This window comes from Oncorhynchus keta, unplaced genomic scaffold (assembly GCF_023373465.1).
Source record: "Oncorhynchus keta strain PuntledgeMale-10-30-2019 unplaced genomic scaffold, Oket_V2 Un_contig_26362_pilon_pilon, whole genome shotgun sequence".
NCBI classification, from domain to species: domain Eukaryota; kingdom Metazoa; phylum Chordata; class Actinopteri; order Salmoniformes; family Salmonidae; genus Oncorhynchus; species Oncorhynchus keta.
The window spans coordinates 1-18,846 of NW_026284928.1; the positions used below are offsets into that span (position 1 = coordinate 1).

General features: G+C 46.6%; 2 protein-coding genes across 2 annotated transcripts in view; both read right to left on the reverse strand.

Annotated features, from left to right (window-relative positions):
- Positions 1–6,410: 6,410 nt before the first annotated feature.
- On the reverse strand, positions 6,411–14,247 carry LOC127922596 (centrosomal protein of 89 kDa-like). Its single transcript, XM_052506429.1, has 4 exons — positions 14,203–14,247; positions 11,240–11,438; positions 8,390–8,532; positions 6,411–6,536 (listed from the first exon to the last, which is right to left on the reverse strand). Exons 2-4 carry the CDS (start codon positions 11,406–11,408, stop codon positions 6,411–6,413), a joined length of 438 nt encoding a protein of 145 aa, XP_052362389.1. The 5' UTR covers positions 11,409–11,438; positions 14,203–14,247.
- A 477-nt stretch (positions 14,248–14,724) lies between these two features.
- Positions 14,725–18,846, reverse strand: part of LOC127922598 (centrosomal protein of 89 kDa-like) — a 32,291-nt gene continuing 28,169 nt past the window's right edge. The window contains exon 7 of the mRNA XM_052506430.1: positions 14,725–14,772. Within this exon, the coding sequence (XP_052362390.1) occupies positions 14,725–14,772 (48 nt within the window). The remainder of the gene's footprint in view (positions 14,773–18,846) is intronic.

The window sequence follows — 18,846 nt, forward strand, 5'->3', positions numbered from 1 at the left end:
GAGAGAGAACACCCACTGTGGTGAGTACATCAGATATCAGGGGAGGAGAAGACACCCACTGTAGTGAGTACATCAGATATCAGGGGGAGGAGAGAGAGAGAACACCCACTGTAGTGAGTACATCAGATATCAGAGAGAGAGGAGAGAGAGAACACCCACTGTAGTGAGTACATCAGATATCAGGGGAGGAGAGAGAGAGAGAACACCCACTGTAGTGAGTACATCAGATATCAGGGGAGGGAGAGAGAGAGAGAGAGAGAACACCCACTGGTGAGTACATCAGATATCAGGGAGAGAGAGAGAGAGAGAGAACACCCTGTAGTGAGTACATCAGATATCAGGAGAGGAGAGAGAGAGAGAGAACACCCACTGTAGTGAGTACATCAGATATCAGAGAGAGGGAGAGAGAGAGAACACCCACTGTAGTGAGTACATCAGATATCAGGGGAGGAGAGAGAGAGAGAGAGAACACCCACTGTAGTGAGTACATCAGATATCAGGGGGAGAGAGAGAGAGAGAGAACACCCACTGTAGTGAGTACATCAGATATCAGGGGAGGAGAGAGAGAGAGAGAGAGAACACCCACTGTAGTGAGTACATCAGATATCAGGGGAGGAGAGAGAGAGAGAACACCCACTGTAGTGAGTACATCAGATATCAGAGAGGAGAGAGAGAGAGAGAGAGAGAGAGAACACCCACTTGTAGTGAGTACATAGAGAGAGAGAGAACACCCACTGTAGATATCAGGATATCAGGAGAGGAGAGAGAGAGAGAGAGAACACCCACTGTAGTGAGTACATCAGATATCAGGGGAGGAGAGAGAGAGAGAGAACACCCACTGTAGTGAGTACATCAGATATCAGGGAGGAGAGAGAACACCCACTGTAGTGAGTACATCAGATATCAGGGGAGGAGAGAGAGAACACCCACTGTAGTGAGTACATCAGATATCAGGGAGGAGAGAGAGAGAGAGAGAGAACACCCACTGTAGTGAGTACATCAGATATCAGGGGAGGGAGAGAGAGAGAGAGAACACCCACTGTAGTGAGTACATCAGATATCAGGAGAGGAGAGAGAGAGAGAGGAACACCCACTGTATGTAGGTACATCAGATATCAGAGGAGAGAGAGAGAGAGAACACCCACTGTAGTGAGTACATCAGATATCGGAGGAGGAGAGAGAGAGAGAGAACACCACTGTAGTGAGTACATCAGATATCAGGGGGAGAGAGAGAGAGAGAGAGAACCCACTGTAGTGAGTAAATCAGATATCAGAGGAGAGAGAGAGAGAGAGAACACCACTGTAGTGAGTACATCAGATATCAGGGGAGGAGAGAGAGAGAGAGAGAGAGAGAACACCCGCTGTAGTGAGTACATCAGATATCAGGGGAGGAGAGAGAGAGAGAGAGAACACCCACTGTAGTGAGTACATCAGATATCAGGAGAGAGAGAGAGAGAACACCCACTGTAGTGAGTACATCAGATATCAGGGGAGGAGGAGAGAGAGAGAGAGAACACCCACTGTAGTGAGTACATCAGATATCAGGAGAGGAGAGAGAACACCCACTGTAGTGAGTACATCAGATATCAGGGGAGAGAGAGAGAGAACACCCACTGTAGTGAGTACATCAGATATCAGGGAGAGAGAGAGAGAACACCCACTGTAGTGAGTACATCAGATATCAGGAGAGGAGAGAGAGAGAGAGAGAGAACACCCACTGTAGTGAGTAAATCAGATATCAGGGGGGAGAGAGAGAGAGAGAGAACACCCACTGTAGTGAGTACATCAGATATCAGGGGAGGAGAGAGAGAGAGAGAAAACCCACTGCAGTGAGTACATCAGATATCAGGGGAGGAGAGAGAGAGAAGAGAACACCCACTGTAGTGAGTACATCAGATATCAGGGGAGGAGAGAGAGAGAACAGAGAGTAGTGAGTACATCAGATATCAGGGGAGGAGAGAGAGAGAACACCCACTGTATGTGAGTACATCAGATATCAGGGAGGAGAGAGAGAGAGAGAGAGAGAACACCCACTGTAGTGAGTAAATCAGATATCAGGGGAGGAGAGAGAAAACCCACTGTAGTGAGTACATCAGATATCAGGGAGGAGAGAGAGAGAGAGAACACCACTGTAAGTAGGTACATCAGATATCAGGAGAGGAGAGAGAGAGAGAGAGAACACCCACTGTAGTGAGTACATCCAGATATCAGGAGAGAGAGAGAGAGAGAGAAAACCCACTGTAGTGAGTACATCAGATATCAGGGGAGGGAGAGAGAGAGAGAACACCCACTGTAGTGAGTACATCAGATATCAGGGGAGAGAGAGAGAGAAAACCCACTGTAGTGAGTACATCAGATATCAGGGGAGGAGAGAGAGAGAGAGAGAACACCCACTGTAGTGAGTACATCAGATATCAGGAGAGGAGAGAGAGAACATTCCACTGTAGTGAGTACATCAGATATCAGGGGAGGAGAGAGAGAGAGAACACCCACTGTAGTGAGTACATCAGATATCAGGGGAGGGGAGAGAGAGAGAGAACACCCACTGTAGTGAGTACATCAGATATCAGGGAGGAGAGAGAGAGAGAGAGAACACCCACTGTAGTGAGTACATCAGATATCAGGAGGGAGAGAGAGAGAGAGAGAGAGAACACCACTGTAGTGAGTACATCAGATATCAGGAGAGGAGAGAGAGAGAGAGAGAGAGAGAACACCCACTGAAGTACATCAGATATCAGGGAGGAGAGAGAGAGAGAGAGAGAACACCCACTGTAGTGAGTACATCAGATATCAGGGGAGGAGAGAGAGAGAGAACACCCACTGTAGTGAGTACATCAGATATCAGGAGAGGAGAGAGAGAGAGAGAGAGAACACCCCACTGTAGTGAGTACATCAGATATCAGGAGAGGAGAGAGAGAGAGAACACCACTGTAGTGAGTACATCAGATATCAGGGGAGGAGAAAGAGAAGGAAGAAGAGGGGAGGAGAGGAGAGAGAAGAGAGGATAAAAGGGGAGGAGAGGAGAGGGAGAGAGAGAGGATAAAGGGAGAGAGAGGAGGGGGAGGAGGATAAAAGGGGAGAGAGGAGAGGGGAGAAGAGGGGAGGAGAGAGGAGAAGAGGGGAGGAGAGGAGAGAGGATAAAAGGGAGGAGAGGAGAGGGGAGAAGAGGGAGAAGAGGGGAGAAGAGGGGGAGGAGAGGGGATAAAAGAGGGGAGGAGAGGAGAAGAGGGAGGCTAATGGGGAGGAGAGGGAGAAGAGGGAGGAGAGAGGAGACGGGGAGGAGAGGAGAGAGGATAAAAGGGGAGGAGAGGAGAGAGGAGAAGAGAGTCCCTGGCTTTGCTAATGTGACAGTTCTGACATCAGTGAAGAGACAAACAACAGTTTAGGACATTAGAATTGCTGAGGAACGCTAAGAAAGCTAAGGATCGCTAAGGGCCTGGGGACATACCAATAGTGTTTTTCTGGCCGATAGTACTCAGTACCGTTGAACGTAATTTTCGAACCAAGAGCGCACCTATTATACATGTGGAGTCGGCGTGAAAAATGTTGGCAGTCAGTTGTCTACAGAGCGGTCCTAAAACACAGCGCTCTGAAATGATCGGCAGACAAACGCTAGATCCACATTCCAGGGCGAAAAGGCGAAAAGATTATATTCTTGCGAATACAGACTTTAAATGTGATTGGTTATATTCTTGGTTGAGGCGGAGCCCATTACAGAATACACTGTCCATGTGATTTTACAGCCCATTACAGAGAAACCATGCCATGTGATTGGTTGAGGACGGAGCCCATTACAGAGAAACCATGCCATCTGATTGGTTGAGGACGGAGCCATACAGAGAAACCATACAGAGAAACCATGCCATGTGATTGGCTGAGGACGGAGCCCATTACAGAGAAACCATGCCATCTGATTGGTTGAGGACAGTGAGCCATGTGATTGGTTGAGGACATTACAGAGAAACCATGCCATCTGGATTGGGTTGAGGACGGAGCCCATTACAGAGAAACCATGCCATCTGATTGGTTGAGGACGGAGCCCATTACAGAGAAACCATGCCATGTGATTGGTTGAGGACGGAGCCATTACAGAGAAACCATGCCATCTGATTGGTTGAGGACGGAGCCCATTACAGAGAAACCATGCCATCTGATTGGTTGAGGACGGAGCCCATTACAGAGTGCCATCTGATTGGTTGAGGACGAAGAGCCCATTACAGAGAAACCATGCCATCTGATTGGTTGAGGACGGAGCCCATTACAGAGAAACCATGCCATGTGATTGGTTGAGGACGGAGCCCATTACAGAGAAACCATGCCATGATTGGTTGAGGACGGAGCCCATTACAGAGAAACCATGCCATCTGATTGGTTGAGGACGGAGCCCATTACAGAGAAACCATGCCATGTGATTGGTTGAGGACGGAGCCCATTACAGAGAAACCATGCCATGTGATTGGTTGAGGACGGAGCCCATTACAGAGAAACCATGCCATGTGATTGGTTGAGGACGGAGCCCATTACAGAGAAACCATGCCATGTGATTGTTTGAGGGATTTGAGCCCATTACAGTGAAACCATGCCATGTGATTGGTTGAGGACGGAGCCCATTTACAGAGAAACCATGCCATCTGATTGGTTGAGGCGGAGCCCATTACAGAAACCATGCCATGTGATTGGTTGAGGATGGAGCCCATTACAGAGAAACCATGCCATGTGATTGGTTGCCCATTACAGAAACCATTGAGAGGACGGAGCCCATTACAGTGAAACCATGCCATGTGATTGTTTGAGGATGGAGCCCATTACAGAGAAACCATGCCATCTGGAGAACGGGACCATTACAGAGAAACCATGAGATTGGTTGAGGACAGAGCCCATTACAGAGAAACCATGCCATGTGAGAAACCATGCCATGTGATTGGTTGAGGACGGAGCCCATTACAGAGAAACCATGCCATGTGATTGAGCCCATTGCGGAAACCATGCCATGTGATTGGTTGAGGATGGAGCCCATTACAGAGCCCATGTGATTGGTTGAGGACGGAGCCCATTACAGAGAAAAATATTTTCCGGGGAGCCCATTACAGAGAAACCATGCCATGAGATTGGTTGAGGACGGAGCCCATTACAGAGAAACCATGCCATAAATTCAGAGAAACCAATGTGATTGGTTGCGGACGGAGCCCCACATCAAAATATTTTTTCCACCGGCACAGGTTTCATAAATATTAACTTAGTTTTGGAAATCTTCCTCTGGTTTGTCATCCAAAGGGTCCCAGCTACAGCATGTAGTGTATTTTTGTTGGATAAAATCGTTCTTTTATATCCCAAAAGTCCAACAGTTGGCGCCATCGATTTGAGTAATCCACTGTTCAACATGCAGAGAAAGGAATCTGAAATTCTACCGCTAAACTGTGTTAAAGCCCAGTTCAAATACGCAAGACGAGACAACGCGACGGTCTGAAGGAGTTTTAGAACAAAGTTTGCTTCATCTGAACGGTCCGGTTTTAAAAGCGTCTCATGTCGTCGGCTGGAGTTTCCGACATTCAACAGGTCACATACTTAGCTAAAGTCTTAAGACGAGACGGATCCATTTAGACAATCAGGAACCAGTGAACTAATGTTCTGCACACAGCCAAGCAGCTAGCTAGCTAACCAAATAGAGATCTACCTACCTATTCTGCTGCAGATAGCTAGCCTAGCTTGCTGATATTCATCTGACAAGTCATAAAGTCTACACTGTGACACGTATTTCACGATACTCGTTTGTTACAGTAACTTGCTGTAACTTTGTTTCATCACGTCGACGTAACGAGGAAACCGTTATTGTGGAAATGGTCTCAACTGCACGTCTCGTCTCCTTGATCCGAAAGCCCGTCTTTCGTCGGCTGTCGTGCAACACAACATTCTAAAACTAGCTAGTTTTATCTCATCTCGCCTCATGTCGCCTGTTGTTCTCTGAACTGGGCTTTAAGGATTGCTAAGGATAGCAATCGGTTCGCAAATTATGTTCAGAGGTGCTAAGTAGTCTCGGCCAGCAAACGCCATTGGTGTGTCTGAGCCTAAGGATCGCTAAGGATCGCCAGGGATAGCTAAGGATCGCCAGGGATAGCTATGATTGCCAGGGATAGCTAAGGATCACCAGGGATAGCTAAGGATCACCAGGATAGCTAATGATCGCCAGGGATAGCTAATGATCACCAGGGATAGCTAATGATCGCCAGGGATAGCTAAGGATCGCCAGGGATAGCTAAGGATCGCGGGGATAGCTAGGATCGCCAGGGATAGCTAGGATCAACAGCGATAACTAAGGATCAACAGGGATAGCTAAGGATCGCCAGGGATAGCTAAGGATCACCAGGGATAGCTAAGGATCGCTGAGGGTAGCTAAGGATAGGGCTCATAATTCACTGGTATACATAGCAGAGGACAATGCCACTGTTTCTAGAGGAGGAATCCATGAGAATGTCTGAGTGACTGACCAGCCAAGGAGGAGCAGATCCTTTAAGTGGCAGGCCATGGGTCCTGGAGCTCTGAAATACATGGACAGAAAACATTACTACAGTACATCAATACATCCAGAATCACATTACTACAGTACATCTATACATCCAGAACCACATTACTACAGTACATCTATACATCCAGAACCACATTACATCTATACATCCAGAACCACATTACTACAGTACATCAATACATCCAGAACCACATTATAGTTAGGTAGTTATAGTTAGGGTAGTTATAGTGAGGGGTAGGTATAGTAAGGGTAGTTATAGTTAGGGTAGTTATAGTTAGGGTAGTTATAGATACCTCTTCTTTGCCCAGGGCTGTCTGGTAGTTATAGTTATAGTTAGGGCAGTTATAGTTAGGTAGGTATAGTTATAGTTAGGTAGTTATAGTTAGGTAGTTATAGTGAGGGTAGGTATAGTTAGGTAGTTATAATTAGGTAGGTATAGTTATAGTTAGGGTAGTTATAGTTATAGTTAGGGCAGGTATAGTTAGGCAGTATAGTTAGGTAGTTATAGTTAGGCAGGCAGTTGTTATAGTTAGGGTAGGTATAGTTAGGGTAGGTATAGTTAGGGTAGGTATAGTAAGGGTAGTTATAGTTAGGGTAGTTATAGTTAGGGTAGTTATAGTTAGGTAGTTATAGTGAGGGTAGGTATAGTTAGGGTAGGTATAGTAAGGGTAGGTATAGTAAGGGTAGTTATAGTAAGGGTAGTTATAGTTAGGTAGTTATAGTTAGGGTAGTTATAGTGAGGTAGGTATAGTAAGGGTTAGTTATAGTTAGGTAGTTATAGTTAGGGTAGTTATAGTTAGGTAGTTATAGTTAGGGTAGTTATAGTTAGGTAGTTATAGTAAGGGTAGTTATAGGTATTGGTGGAACAAACTCCCTCACGACGCCAGGACAGCGGAGTCAATCACCACCTTCCGGAGACACCTGAAACCCCACCTCTTAAGGAATACCTAGGATAGGATAGAGTAATCCTTCTCACCCCCCCCTAAAAGATTTAGATGCACTATTGTAAAGTGACTGTTCTACTGATGTCATAAGGTGAATGCACCACTTGTAAGTCGCTCTGGATAAGAGCGTCTGCTAAAATGACTTAAATGTTAAATGTAAATGTACCTCTTCTTTGCCCAGGGCTGTCTGGTAGGTATAGTTATAGTTAGGGTAGTTATAGTTAGGGTAGTTATAGTTAGGGTAGTTATAGTTAGGGTAGTTATAGTTAGGGTAGTTATAGTTAGGGTAGAGTTAGGTAGTTATAGTTAGGGTAGTTATAGTGAGGGTAGTTATAGTGAGGGTAGTTATAGTTAGGGTAGTTATAGTTAGGTAGTTATAGTTAGGGTGGTTATGGTTATGGTAGTTATAGTTAGGGTAGTTATAGTTAGGTAGTTATAGTTAGGTAGGTATAGTTATAGTTAGAGTAGTTATAGTTAGGTAGTTATAGTTATAGTTAGGGTAGTTATAGTTATGGTAGGTATAGTTATATAGTTAGGGTAGATATAGTTAGGCAGGTATAGTTAGGTAGTTATAGATAGTTAGGGTAGTTATAGTTATGGCAGGTATAGTTATATAGTTAGGGCAGGTATAGTTAGGGTAGTTATAGTTATAGTTAGGCAGTTATAGTTAGGTAGTTATAGTTATAGTTAGGTAGTTATAGTTAGGTAGGTATAGTTAGGTAGTTATAGTTAGGTAGTTATAGTTTAGGTATAGTTATAGTTATATAGTTATAGTTAGGGTAGGTATAGTTAGGCAGTTATAGTTAGGCAGGTATAGTTAGGGTAGTTATAGTTAGGCAGTTATAGTTAGGTAGTTATAGTTAGGGTAGTTATAGTTAGGTAGGTATAGTTAGGGTAGTTATAGTTAGGTAGTTATAGTTACCTCTTCTTTGCTCAGGGGTCTGAAGCGTGTCTGGTAGCGGCTGAGCTCCACGCTGAGGCGATGGACGGTCATCTTCAGGCTGTCGTTCTCGTCGACCACCTCCTGGGCTTGCTGCCTCAGACTCAGCAGCTCTGCCTGTTCACCTACAGGGGAGCACAGTCAGTGTCTGGTCCACACAGGAAGTACAATGCAGAACACAGTCTCTCCACTCCCTACCCAGTCCCTCACGGCCCCAGTCTCTCCCCTCCTCCACCCCCAGTCTCTCACGGCCTCCAGTCTCTCACGGCCCCCAGTCTCTCTCGGCCCCTAGTCTCTCCCCTCCTCCTCCTGTCTCTCACAGCCCACAGCCCCCAGTCTCTCACGGACCCCAGTCTCTTGCCTCCTCCCCAAGTCTCCCGCCCCCAGTCTCCCAGTCTCCTCACGGCCCCAGTCTCTCCCGTCCCTCACGGCCCCCAGTCTCTCCCGTCCCTCACAGCCCTCACGTCTCCCCCGGCCCTCACAGCCCCAGTCTCTCACGGCCCCCAGTCTCTCACGGCCCCCAGTCTCTCACGGCCCCCAGCTCTCTCACAGACCCCAATTTCTCCCCTCCCATCCTCACAGCCCCAAGTCTCTCCCGGCCCCCAGTCTCCCGCGTCCCTCACGTCCCCAGTCCCTCACGGCCCCCAGTCTCTCCACGGCCCCAGTCTCTCACGGACCCCAGTCTCTCACAGACCCCAATCTCACAGACCCCAGTCTCTCTCACAGACCCAATCTCTCACAGACCCCAGTCTCTCGCACCCCAGTCTCTCGCAGACCCCAGTCTCTCACGCACCCCAGTCTCTCGCTTCCTCCCCCAGTCTCTCACTGCCCCCAGTCTCTCACGGCCCCAGTCTCTCACGGCCCCAGTCTCTCACGTCCTCACAGCCCTCAGTCTCTCACGCCCCCAGTCTCTCACGGCCCCAAGTCTCTCACGGACCCCAGTCTCTCACGGACCCCCAGTCTCTCCCCCTCCCTCCCCTCCCATCCCTCACGGCCCCAAGTCTCTCCCATCTCTCCCGGCCCCCAGTCTCCTCCGTCCCTCACGGCCCCCAGTCTCCTCACAGCCCTCAGTCTCTCACGGCCCCCAGTCTCTCACGGAACCCAGTCCCTCACAGCCCTCAGTCTCTCTCACGGCCCCCAGTCTCTCACGACCCAAATTTCTCCTCCTCTCCAGTCTCTCACGGCCCTGGGTCCTCAGCCCCCCAATCTCTCACGGACCCCAGTCTCTCACGGCCCCCAGTCTCTCCCTCACGGACCCCAGTCTCTCACGGACCCCAATTTCTCCCCCTCCTCACAGCCCTCCTCCAGTCTCTCTCACGGGACCCCAGTCTCTCACGGACCCCAGCCCCCAGTCTCTCCATCCCACGGCCCCCAGTCTCTCTCTCCCCTCCCCCCTCTCACGGCCCCCAGTCTCTCCCGTCTCTCACGGCCCCCAGTCTCTCCGTCTCTCACGGCCCCCAGTCTCTCCTGTCCCTCACGGCCCCCAGTCTCTCCCGTCCCTCACAGCCCTCAGTCTCTCACGGCCCCCAGTCTCTCACGGACCCCAGTCTCTCACGGACCCCAGTCTCTCACGGACCCCAGTCTCTCACAGACCCCAGTCTCTCACAGACCCCAGTCTCACACAGACCCCAGTCTCTCGCTTCCTCCCCCCAGTCTATCCCCTCCTCCCCCCAGTCTCTCACGGCCCCCAGTCTCTGGCCCCGTCTCTCACGGCCCCCAGTCTCTCCCGTCTCCACGGCCCCCAGTCTCTCCAGTCTCTCACGGCCCCCAGTCTCTCCCCGTCTCTCACGGCCCCCAGGCTCTCTCGAACCCCTCACGGCTCCCAGTCTCTCCGTCCCTCACGGCCCCCAGTCTCTCCCGTCCCTCACGGACCCCCCAGTCTCTCCCCGTCTCTCACAGCCCCCAGGCTCTCACGGCCCCCAGTCTCTCACGGACCCCAGTCTCTCACGGACCCCAGTCTCTCACGGACCCCAGTCTCTCTCACAGACCCCCAGTCTCTCACAGACCCCAGTCTCTCACAGACCCCAGTCTCTCACAGACCCCAGTCTCTCGCCGGGCCCCTCCCCCCAGTCTATCCCCCCCTCCCCCAGTCTCTCACGGCCCCAGTCTCTCACGGACCCCAGTCTCTCACGGACCCCCAGTCTCTCACGGCCCCCAGTCTCTCACGGCCCCCAGTCTCTCACGGACCCCAGTCTCTCACGGCCCCCCCCCAGTCTCTCACGGACCCCAGTCTCTCACGGCCCAGTCTCTCACGGAACCCAGTCTCTCACGGACCCCAATTTCTCACGGACCCCAGTCTCTCACGGCCCCCAGTCTCTCACGGACCCCAGTCCTCTCTCACGGACCCCAATTTCTCCCCTCCTCTCCTCCAGTCTCTCACGGCCCCAGTCTCTCACGGCCCCCAGTCTCTCACGGCCCCCAGTCTCTCCCGTCCCTCACGGCCCCCAGTCTCTCCCGTCTCTCACGGCCCCCAGTCTCTCCCGTCTCTCACGGCCCCCAGTCTCTCCCGTCCCTCACGGCCCCCCAGTCTCTCCCGTCTCTCTCACGGCCCCCAGTCTCTCCCGTCTCTCACGGCCCCCAGTCTCTCCCCAGTCTCTCACGGCCCCCCAGTCTCTCCCGTCTCTCACGGCCCCCAGTCTCTCACGGCCCCCCAGTCTCTCACGGCCCCCAGTCTCTCACGGACCCCAGTCTCTCCCGTCCCCCTCACGGGCCCCAGTCTCTCACGGCCCCCAGTCTCTCACGGCCCCAGGGTTTTTCTCTCCTTGTCCCCCCTTCCACCCCCACCTTAGGTCCTCTCCCTCTTGCCCCCTCACCCCCCAGTATCCACCCCACCTGCTGTAGGGACAGGGGCCTTGCTGAGTTCCCGCTCCAGACTCTGGACCCTCTGGTGGCTCCTCTGCAGCTGCAGGCTCTGTTCTGTACACCTCTGCTCCAGCACCCTCCTGTCTGCCCCCAGGGCCTGGTTCTGCTCTGTTAAAGACCGAACCATCTCCTTCTGCATGTCCAGAACCTCTCTGTAGGCACTGCTGGCCTCTGAGTGTGACAAAGTGTATGGCACAGCACAGGAAGACACACACACACACACACACACAGACAGAGACACACAGACAGAGACACACAGACAGAGACACAGACAGAGACACAGACAGAGACACAGACAGAGCAAAGAGGAAAAGGAAAGAAATAGAGTTATGATATATAATACTGTGAGGTCCAGACAACACAGATATATAATACTGTGAGGTCCAGACAACACAGATATATAACACTGTGAGGTCCAGACAACACAGATATATAATACTGTGAGGTCCAGACAACACAGATATATAATACTGTGAGGTCCAGACAACACAGATATATAATACTGTGAGGTCCAGACAACACAGATATATAATACTGTGAGGTCCAGACAACACAGATATATAATACTGTGAGGTCCAGACAACACAGATATATAATACTGTGAGGTCCAGACAACACAGATATATAATACTGTGAGGTCCAGACAACACAGATATATAATACTGTGAGGTCCAGACAACACAGATATATAATACTGTGAGGTCCAGACAACACAGATATATAATACTGTGAGGTCCCGACAACACAGATATATAATACTGTGAGGTCCAGACAACACAGATATATAATACTGTGAGGCCCAGTCCAGACAACACAGATATATAATACTGTGAGGTCCAGACAACACAGATATATAATACTGTGAGGTCCAGACAACACAGATATATAACACTGTGAGGGTCCAGACAACACAGATATATTGATACTGTGAGGTCCAGACAACACAGATATATAATACTGTGAGGTCCAGACAACACAGATATATAATACTGTGAGGTCCAGACAACACAGATATATAATACTGTGAGGTCCAGACAACACAGATATATAATACTGTGAGGTCCAGACAACACAGATATATAATACTGTGAGGTCCAGACAACACAGATATATAACACTGTGAGGTCCAGACAACACAGATATATAATACTGTGAGGTCCAGACAACACAGATATATAATACTGTGAGGTCCAGACAACACAGATATATAATACTGTGAGGTCCAGACAACACAGATATATAATACTGTGAGGTCCAGACAACACAGATATATAATACTGTGAGGTCCCGACAACACAGATATATAATACTGTGAGGCCCAGACAAATACAGATATATAATACTGTGAGGCCCAGACAACACAGATATATAATACTGTGAGGCCCAGACAACACAGATATATAATACTGTGAGGTCCAGACAACACAGATATATAATACTGTGAGGTCCAGACAACACAGATATATAATACTGTCCAGACAACACAGAGGAGTCCAGACAACACAGATATATAATACTGTGAGGTCCAGACAACACAGATATATAATACTGAGAGGTCCAGACAACACAGATATATAATACTGTGAGGTCCAGACAACACAGATATATAATACTGTGAGGTCCAGACAACACAGATATATAATACTGTGAGGTCCAGACAACACAGATATATAATACTGTGAGGTCCAGACAACACAGATATATAATACTGTGAGGTCCAGACAACACAGATATATAATACTGTGAGGTCCAGACAACACAGATATATAAGGCCCAGACAACACTGTGAGTCCAGACAACCAGACAACACAGATATATAATACTGTGAGGCCCAGACAACACAGATATATAATACTGTGAGGCCCAGACAACACAGATATATAATACTGTGAGGTCCAGACAACACAGATATATAATACTGTGAGGTCCAGACAACACAGATATATAATACTGTGAGGTCCAGACAACACAGATATATAATACTGTGAGGTCCAGACAACACAGATATATAATACTGTGAGGTCCAGACAACACAGATATATAATACTGTGAGGTCCAGACAACACAGATATATAATACTGTGAGGTCCAGACAACACAGATATATAATACTGTGAGGTCCAGACAACACAGATATATAATACTGTGAGGCCCAGACAACACAGATATATAATACTGTGAGGCCCAGACAACACAGATATATAATACTGTGAGGTCCAGACAACACAGATATATAATACTGTGAGGTCCAGACAACACAGATATATAATACTGTGAGGTCCAGACAACACAGATATATAATACTGTGAGGTCCAGACAACACAGATATATAATACTGTGAGGTCCAGACAACACAGATATATAATACTGTGAGGTCCAGACAACACAGATATATAATACTGTGAGGTCCAGACAACACAGATATATAATACTGTGAGGTCCAGACAACACAGCTGTGAGGTCCAGACAACACAGATATATAATACTGTGAGGTCCAGACAACACAGATATATAATAATACTGTGAGGTCCAGACAACACAGCTATATAATACTGTGAGGCCCAGACAACACCTGTCCTAATAATATGTGTCCTGACTCTAAGGGTGACTGTGTCCTGACTCTAAGACTGTGTGACTGTGTCCTGACTCTAAGGATGACTGTGTCCTGACTGACTCTAAGGGTGACTGTGTCCTGACTGACTCTAAGGATGACTGTGTCCTGACTGAGTCTAAGGGTGACTGTGTCCTGACTGAGTCTAAGGGTGACTGTGTCCTGACTCTAAGGGTGACTGTGTCCTGACTCTAAGGACCACTGTGTCCTGACTCTAAGGACCACTGTGTTCTGACTCTAAGGACCACTGTGTCCTGACTCTAAGGATGACTGTGTCCTGACTCTAAGGGTGACTGTGTCCTGACTCTAAGGACCACTGTCTACTCTGATGGTCCATCTCTCCTGCTTCCTGAACTCTTGGTCTTCTGGGCTGACTGAACTCTAAGGGTGACCTCTTCACAGATATATAATACGGAAGCCGTCTTCTGTCAAATCTGAGAGAAGAAGTAGTTAAGGTGAACACACAGAGTCTGTGTAATTCCTCTCATCACCTCCCTCTGAAATATACAACTACTGGCAATTAGAAAGACAAAGAGAGGGGAGAGAACGAGAGGGGAGAGAAAGAGAGTGGATAGAGGAAGAGGAGAGAGAGAGAGAGAGAGAGAGAGAGAGAGAGAGGGGAGAGAGAGGGGAGAGAAAGAGAGTGGATAGAGAGAGGGGAGAGAGATAATAGCTGCCCTCACAGTGTTAGACTGTTGGCTGATCTAGGCTAGGTGATAGAGAGCTGGTATGGAAAGGACAGATATATATAATCCTACCATTTGGTAAATGAATATGTGAGTGTTTTCAGACAAGGCGGTCTTCACTGGACCAAAGACAAGTCCTTACCTGGGGAAGGCATGCTTCTACGAGACCAAGATGAAGTGCCTCTGCTCCAGTTTGGACGGTGTGGCCTGGGGAGAGAGGGATTGTAGAGGGATCATGTGAGAAAGAAAGAGAGAGAGATGTGAATGCACAGTACAACTCCAGTGACTGTTCCTGACCAAAAGCCCAACTCCAGTACTCCCAATGACCAGGATGGGTTGATAATATGACCAGGATGGGTTGATAATAATATGACCAGGACTGTGTTGATAATAATATGACCAGGATGTGTTGATAATCTAAGACCAGGACTGGGTTGATGACTAATATGACCAGGACTGGGTTGACTCTAAGGAGGATGTGTCCTGACTCTAAGGACCAGGACTGTGTTGATGACTATACCAGGATGACTGTGATCCTGATATGACTCAGGATGGGTTGATAATATGACCAGGATGGGTTGATAATAATATGACCAGGATGACTGTGTCCTAATATGAAGGATGGGTTGATAATAACATGACCAGGATGGGTTGATAATGAATATGACCAGGATGGGTTGATAATATAACCAGGATGGGTTGATTATATGACCAGGATGGGTTGACAAGTATGACCAGGATGGGTTGATAATAATATGACCAGGATGGGTTGATAATAATATGACAGGATGGGTTGATAAATGAATATGACCAGGATGGGTTGATAATAATATAACCAGGATGGGTTGATAAGACTGTGTATGACCAGGAGGGTTGATAATATGACCAGGATGGGTTGATAATAATATGACCAGGATGGGTTGTAATAATATGACCAGGATGGGTTGATAATAATATAACCAGGATGGGTTGATAATATGACCAGGATGGGTTGACTAATGTATGACCAGGATGGGTTGATAATAATATGACCAGGATGGGTTGATAATAATATGACCAGGATGGGTTGATAATAATATGACCAGGATGGGTTGATAATAATATGACCAGGATGGGTTAATAATATGACCAGGATGGGTTGACTAATAACTGACCAGGATGGGTTGATAATAATATGACCTGGGTTGATAATATGACCAGATGGGTTGAAAGCACCAGATGGGTTGATAATAATATGACCAGAGATGGGTTGATAATAATATGACCAGGATGGGTTGATAATATGACCAGGATGGGTTGATAATATGACCAGGATGGGTTGATAATAATATGACCAGGATGGGTTGATAATATGACCAGGATGGGTTGATAATAATATGACCAGGATGGGTTGTTAATAATAGACCAGGATGGGTTGATAATAATATGACTAGGATGGGTTGATAATAATGACCAGGATGGGTTGATAATAATATGACCAGGATGGGTTGATAATAATATGACCAGGATGGGTTGATAATAATATGACCAGGATGGGTTGATAATAATATGACCAGGATGGGTTGATAATAATATGACCAGGATGGGTTGATAATAATATGACCAGGATGGGTTGATAATAATATGACCAGGATGGGTTGATAATAATATGACCAGGATGGGTTGATAATAATATGACCAGGATGGGTTGATAATAATATGACCAGGATGGGTTGATAATAATATGACCAGGATGGGTTGATAATCAGGAATGGGTTGAATATAACCAGGATGGGTTGTTAATAATATAACCAGGATGGGTTGATAATAATATGACCAGGATGGGTTGATAATAATATGACCAGGATGGGTTGATAATAATATGACCAGGATGGGTTGATAATAATATAACCAGGATGGGTTGATAATAATATGACCAGGATGGGTTGATAACCAAATAACCAGGATGGGTTGATAATAATATGACCAGGATGGGTTAATAATAATATAACCAGGATGGGTTGATAATAATATAACCAGGATGGGTTGATAATATGACCAGGATGGGTTGATAATAATATAACCAGGATGGGTTGATAATATGACCAGGATGGGTTGATAATAATATGACCAGGATGGGTTGATAATAATATGACCAGGATGGGTTGATAATAATATGACCAGGATGGGTTGATAATAATAGGACCAGGATGGGTTGTTAATAATATAACCAGGATGGGTTGATAATATGACCAGGATGGGTTGATAATAATATAACCAGGATGGGTTGATAATATGACCAGGATGGGTTGATAATATGACCAGGATGGGTTGTTAATATAACCAGGATGGGTTGTTAATAGGACCAGGACGGGTTGATAATACGACCAGGATGGGTTAATAATAATATGACCAGGATGGGTTGATAATAATATGACCAGGATGGGTTGATGATAATATGACCAGGATGGGTTGATAATATGACCAGGATGGGTTGATAATATGACCAGGATGGGTTGTTAATATAACCAGGATGGGTTGATAATATGACCAGGATGGGTTGATAATAATATAACCAGGATGGGTTGATAATATAACCAGGATGGGTTGATAATAGGACCAGGATGGGTTGTTAATAGGACCAGGACGGGTTGATAATAATACGACCAGGATGGGTTGATAATATGACCAGGATGGGTTGATAATATGACCAGGATGGGTTGATAATATAACCAGGATGGGTTGATAATATAACCAGGATGGGTTGATAATATAACCAGGATGGGTTGATAATAATAGGACCAGGATGGGTTGTTAATAGGACCAGGGCGGGTTGATAATAATATGACCAGGATGGGTTGATAATATGACCAGGATGGGTTGATAATAACATGACCAGGATGGGTTGATAATAATATGACCAGGATGGGTTGATAATAATATGACCAGGATGGGTTGATAATACGACCAGGATGGGTTGATAATATGACCAGGATGGGTTGATAATATATGACCAGTATGGGTTGATAATAGGACCAGGATGGGTTGTTAATAATATGACCAGGATGGGTTGATAATAACATGACCAGGATGGGTTGTTAATAATATGACCAGGATGGGTTGATAATCGCCCAGGATGGGTTGTTAATAACATGACCAGGATGGGTTGATAATAATATTACCAGGATGGGTTGATAATATGACCAGGATGGGTTGATAATAATATGACCAGGATGGGTTGATAATTCGACCAGGATGGGTTGATAATAATAGGACCAGGATGGGTTGATGATATGAACAGGATGGGTTGATTATATGACCAGGATGGGTTGATAATATTATGACCAGGATGTGTTGATAATATGACCAGGATGGGTTGATAATAATATGACCAGGATGGGTTGATAATTCGACCAGGATGGGTTGTTGATAATACGACCAGGATGGGTTGATAATAATATGACCAGGATGGGTTGATAATAATATGACCAGGATGGGTTGATAATATGACCAGGATGGGTTGATAATAATATGACCAGGATGGGTTGATGATATGAACAGGATGGGTTGATTATATGACCAGGATGGGTTGATAATAATATGACCAGGATGGGTTGATAATATGACCAGGATGGGTTGATAATAATATGACCAGGATGGGTTGATAATATGACCAGGATGGGTTGTTGATAATATGACCAGGATGGGTTGATAATAATATGACCAGGATGGGTTGATAATATGACCAGGATGGGTTGATAATAATATGACCAGGATGGGTTGATAATAATATGACCAGGATGGGTTGATAATATGACCAGGATGGGTTGATAATATGACCAGGATGGGTTGATAATAATATGACCAGGATGGGTTGATAATAATATGACCAGGATGGGTTGATAATATGACCAGGATGGGTTGATAATAATATGACCAGGATGGGTTGATAATAATATGACCAGGATGGGTTGATAATATGACCAGGATGGGTTGATAATATTACCAGGATGGGTTGATAATATAACCAGGATTGTGCCTTTGTCTTCTGGACAACGAAAGTTGATATGAAAACCAATGGAACAGGAGAGAAATGGCATTGGGGTGGGTCTCTACAGAAAGAAAGAAAATCATTCAAAAATACTTCCCTAGAAAGCTCGACTTCGCCACAGTGGAATCAGGGATCAGGGCTTCTTTAAAAACAATACCTGTAGATTGATTCAGATCACAAGCTCGTAGGCATATGCCTATTGGGAAGCCCGCAATTTGTGCCGGGCAGGAGGTAATAAACCTAGCTGATTA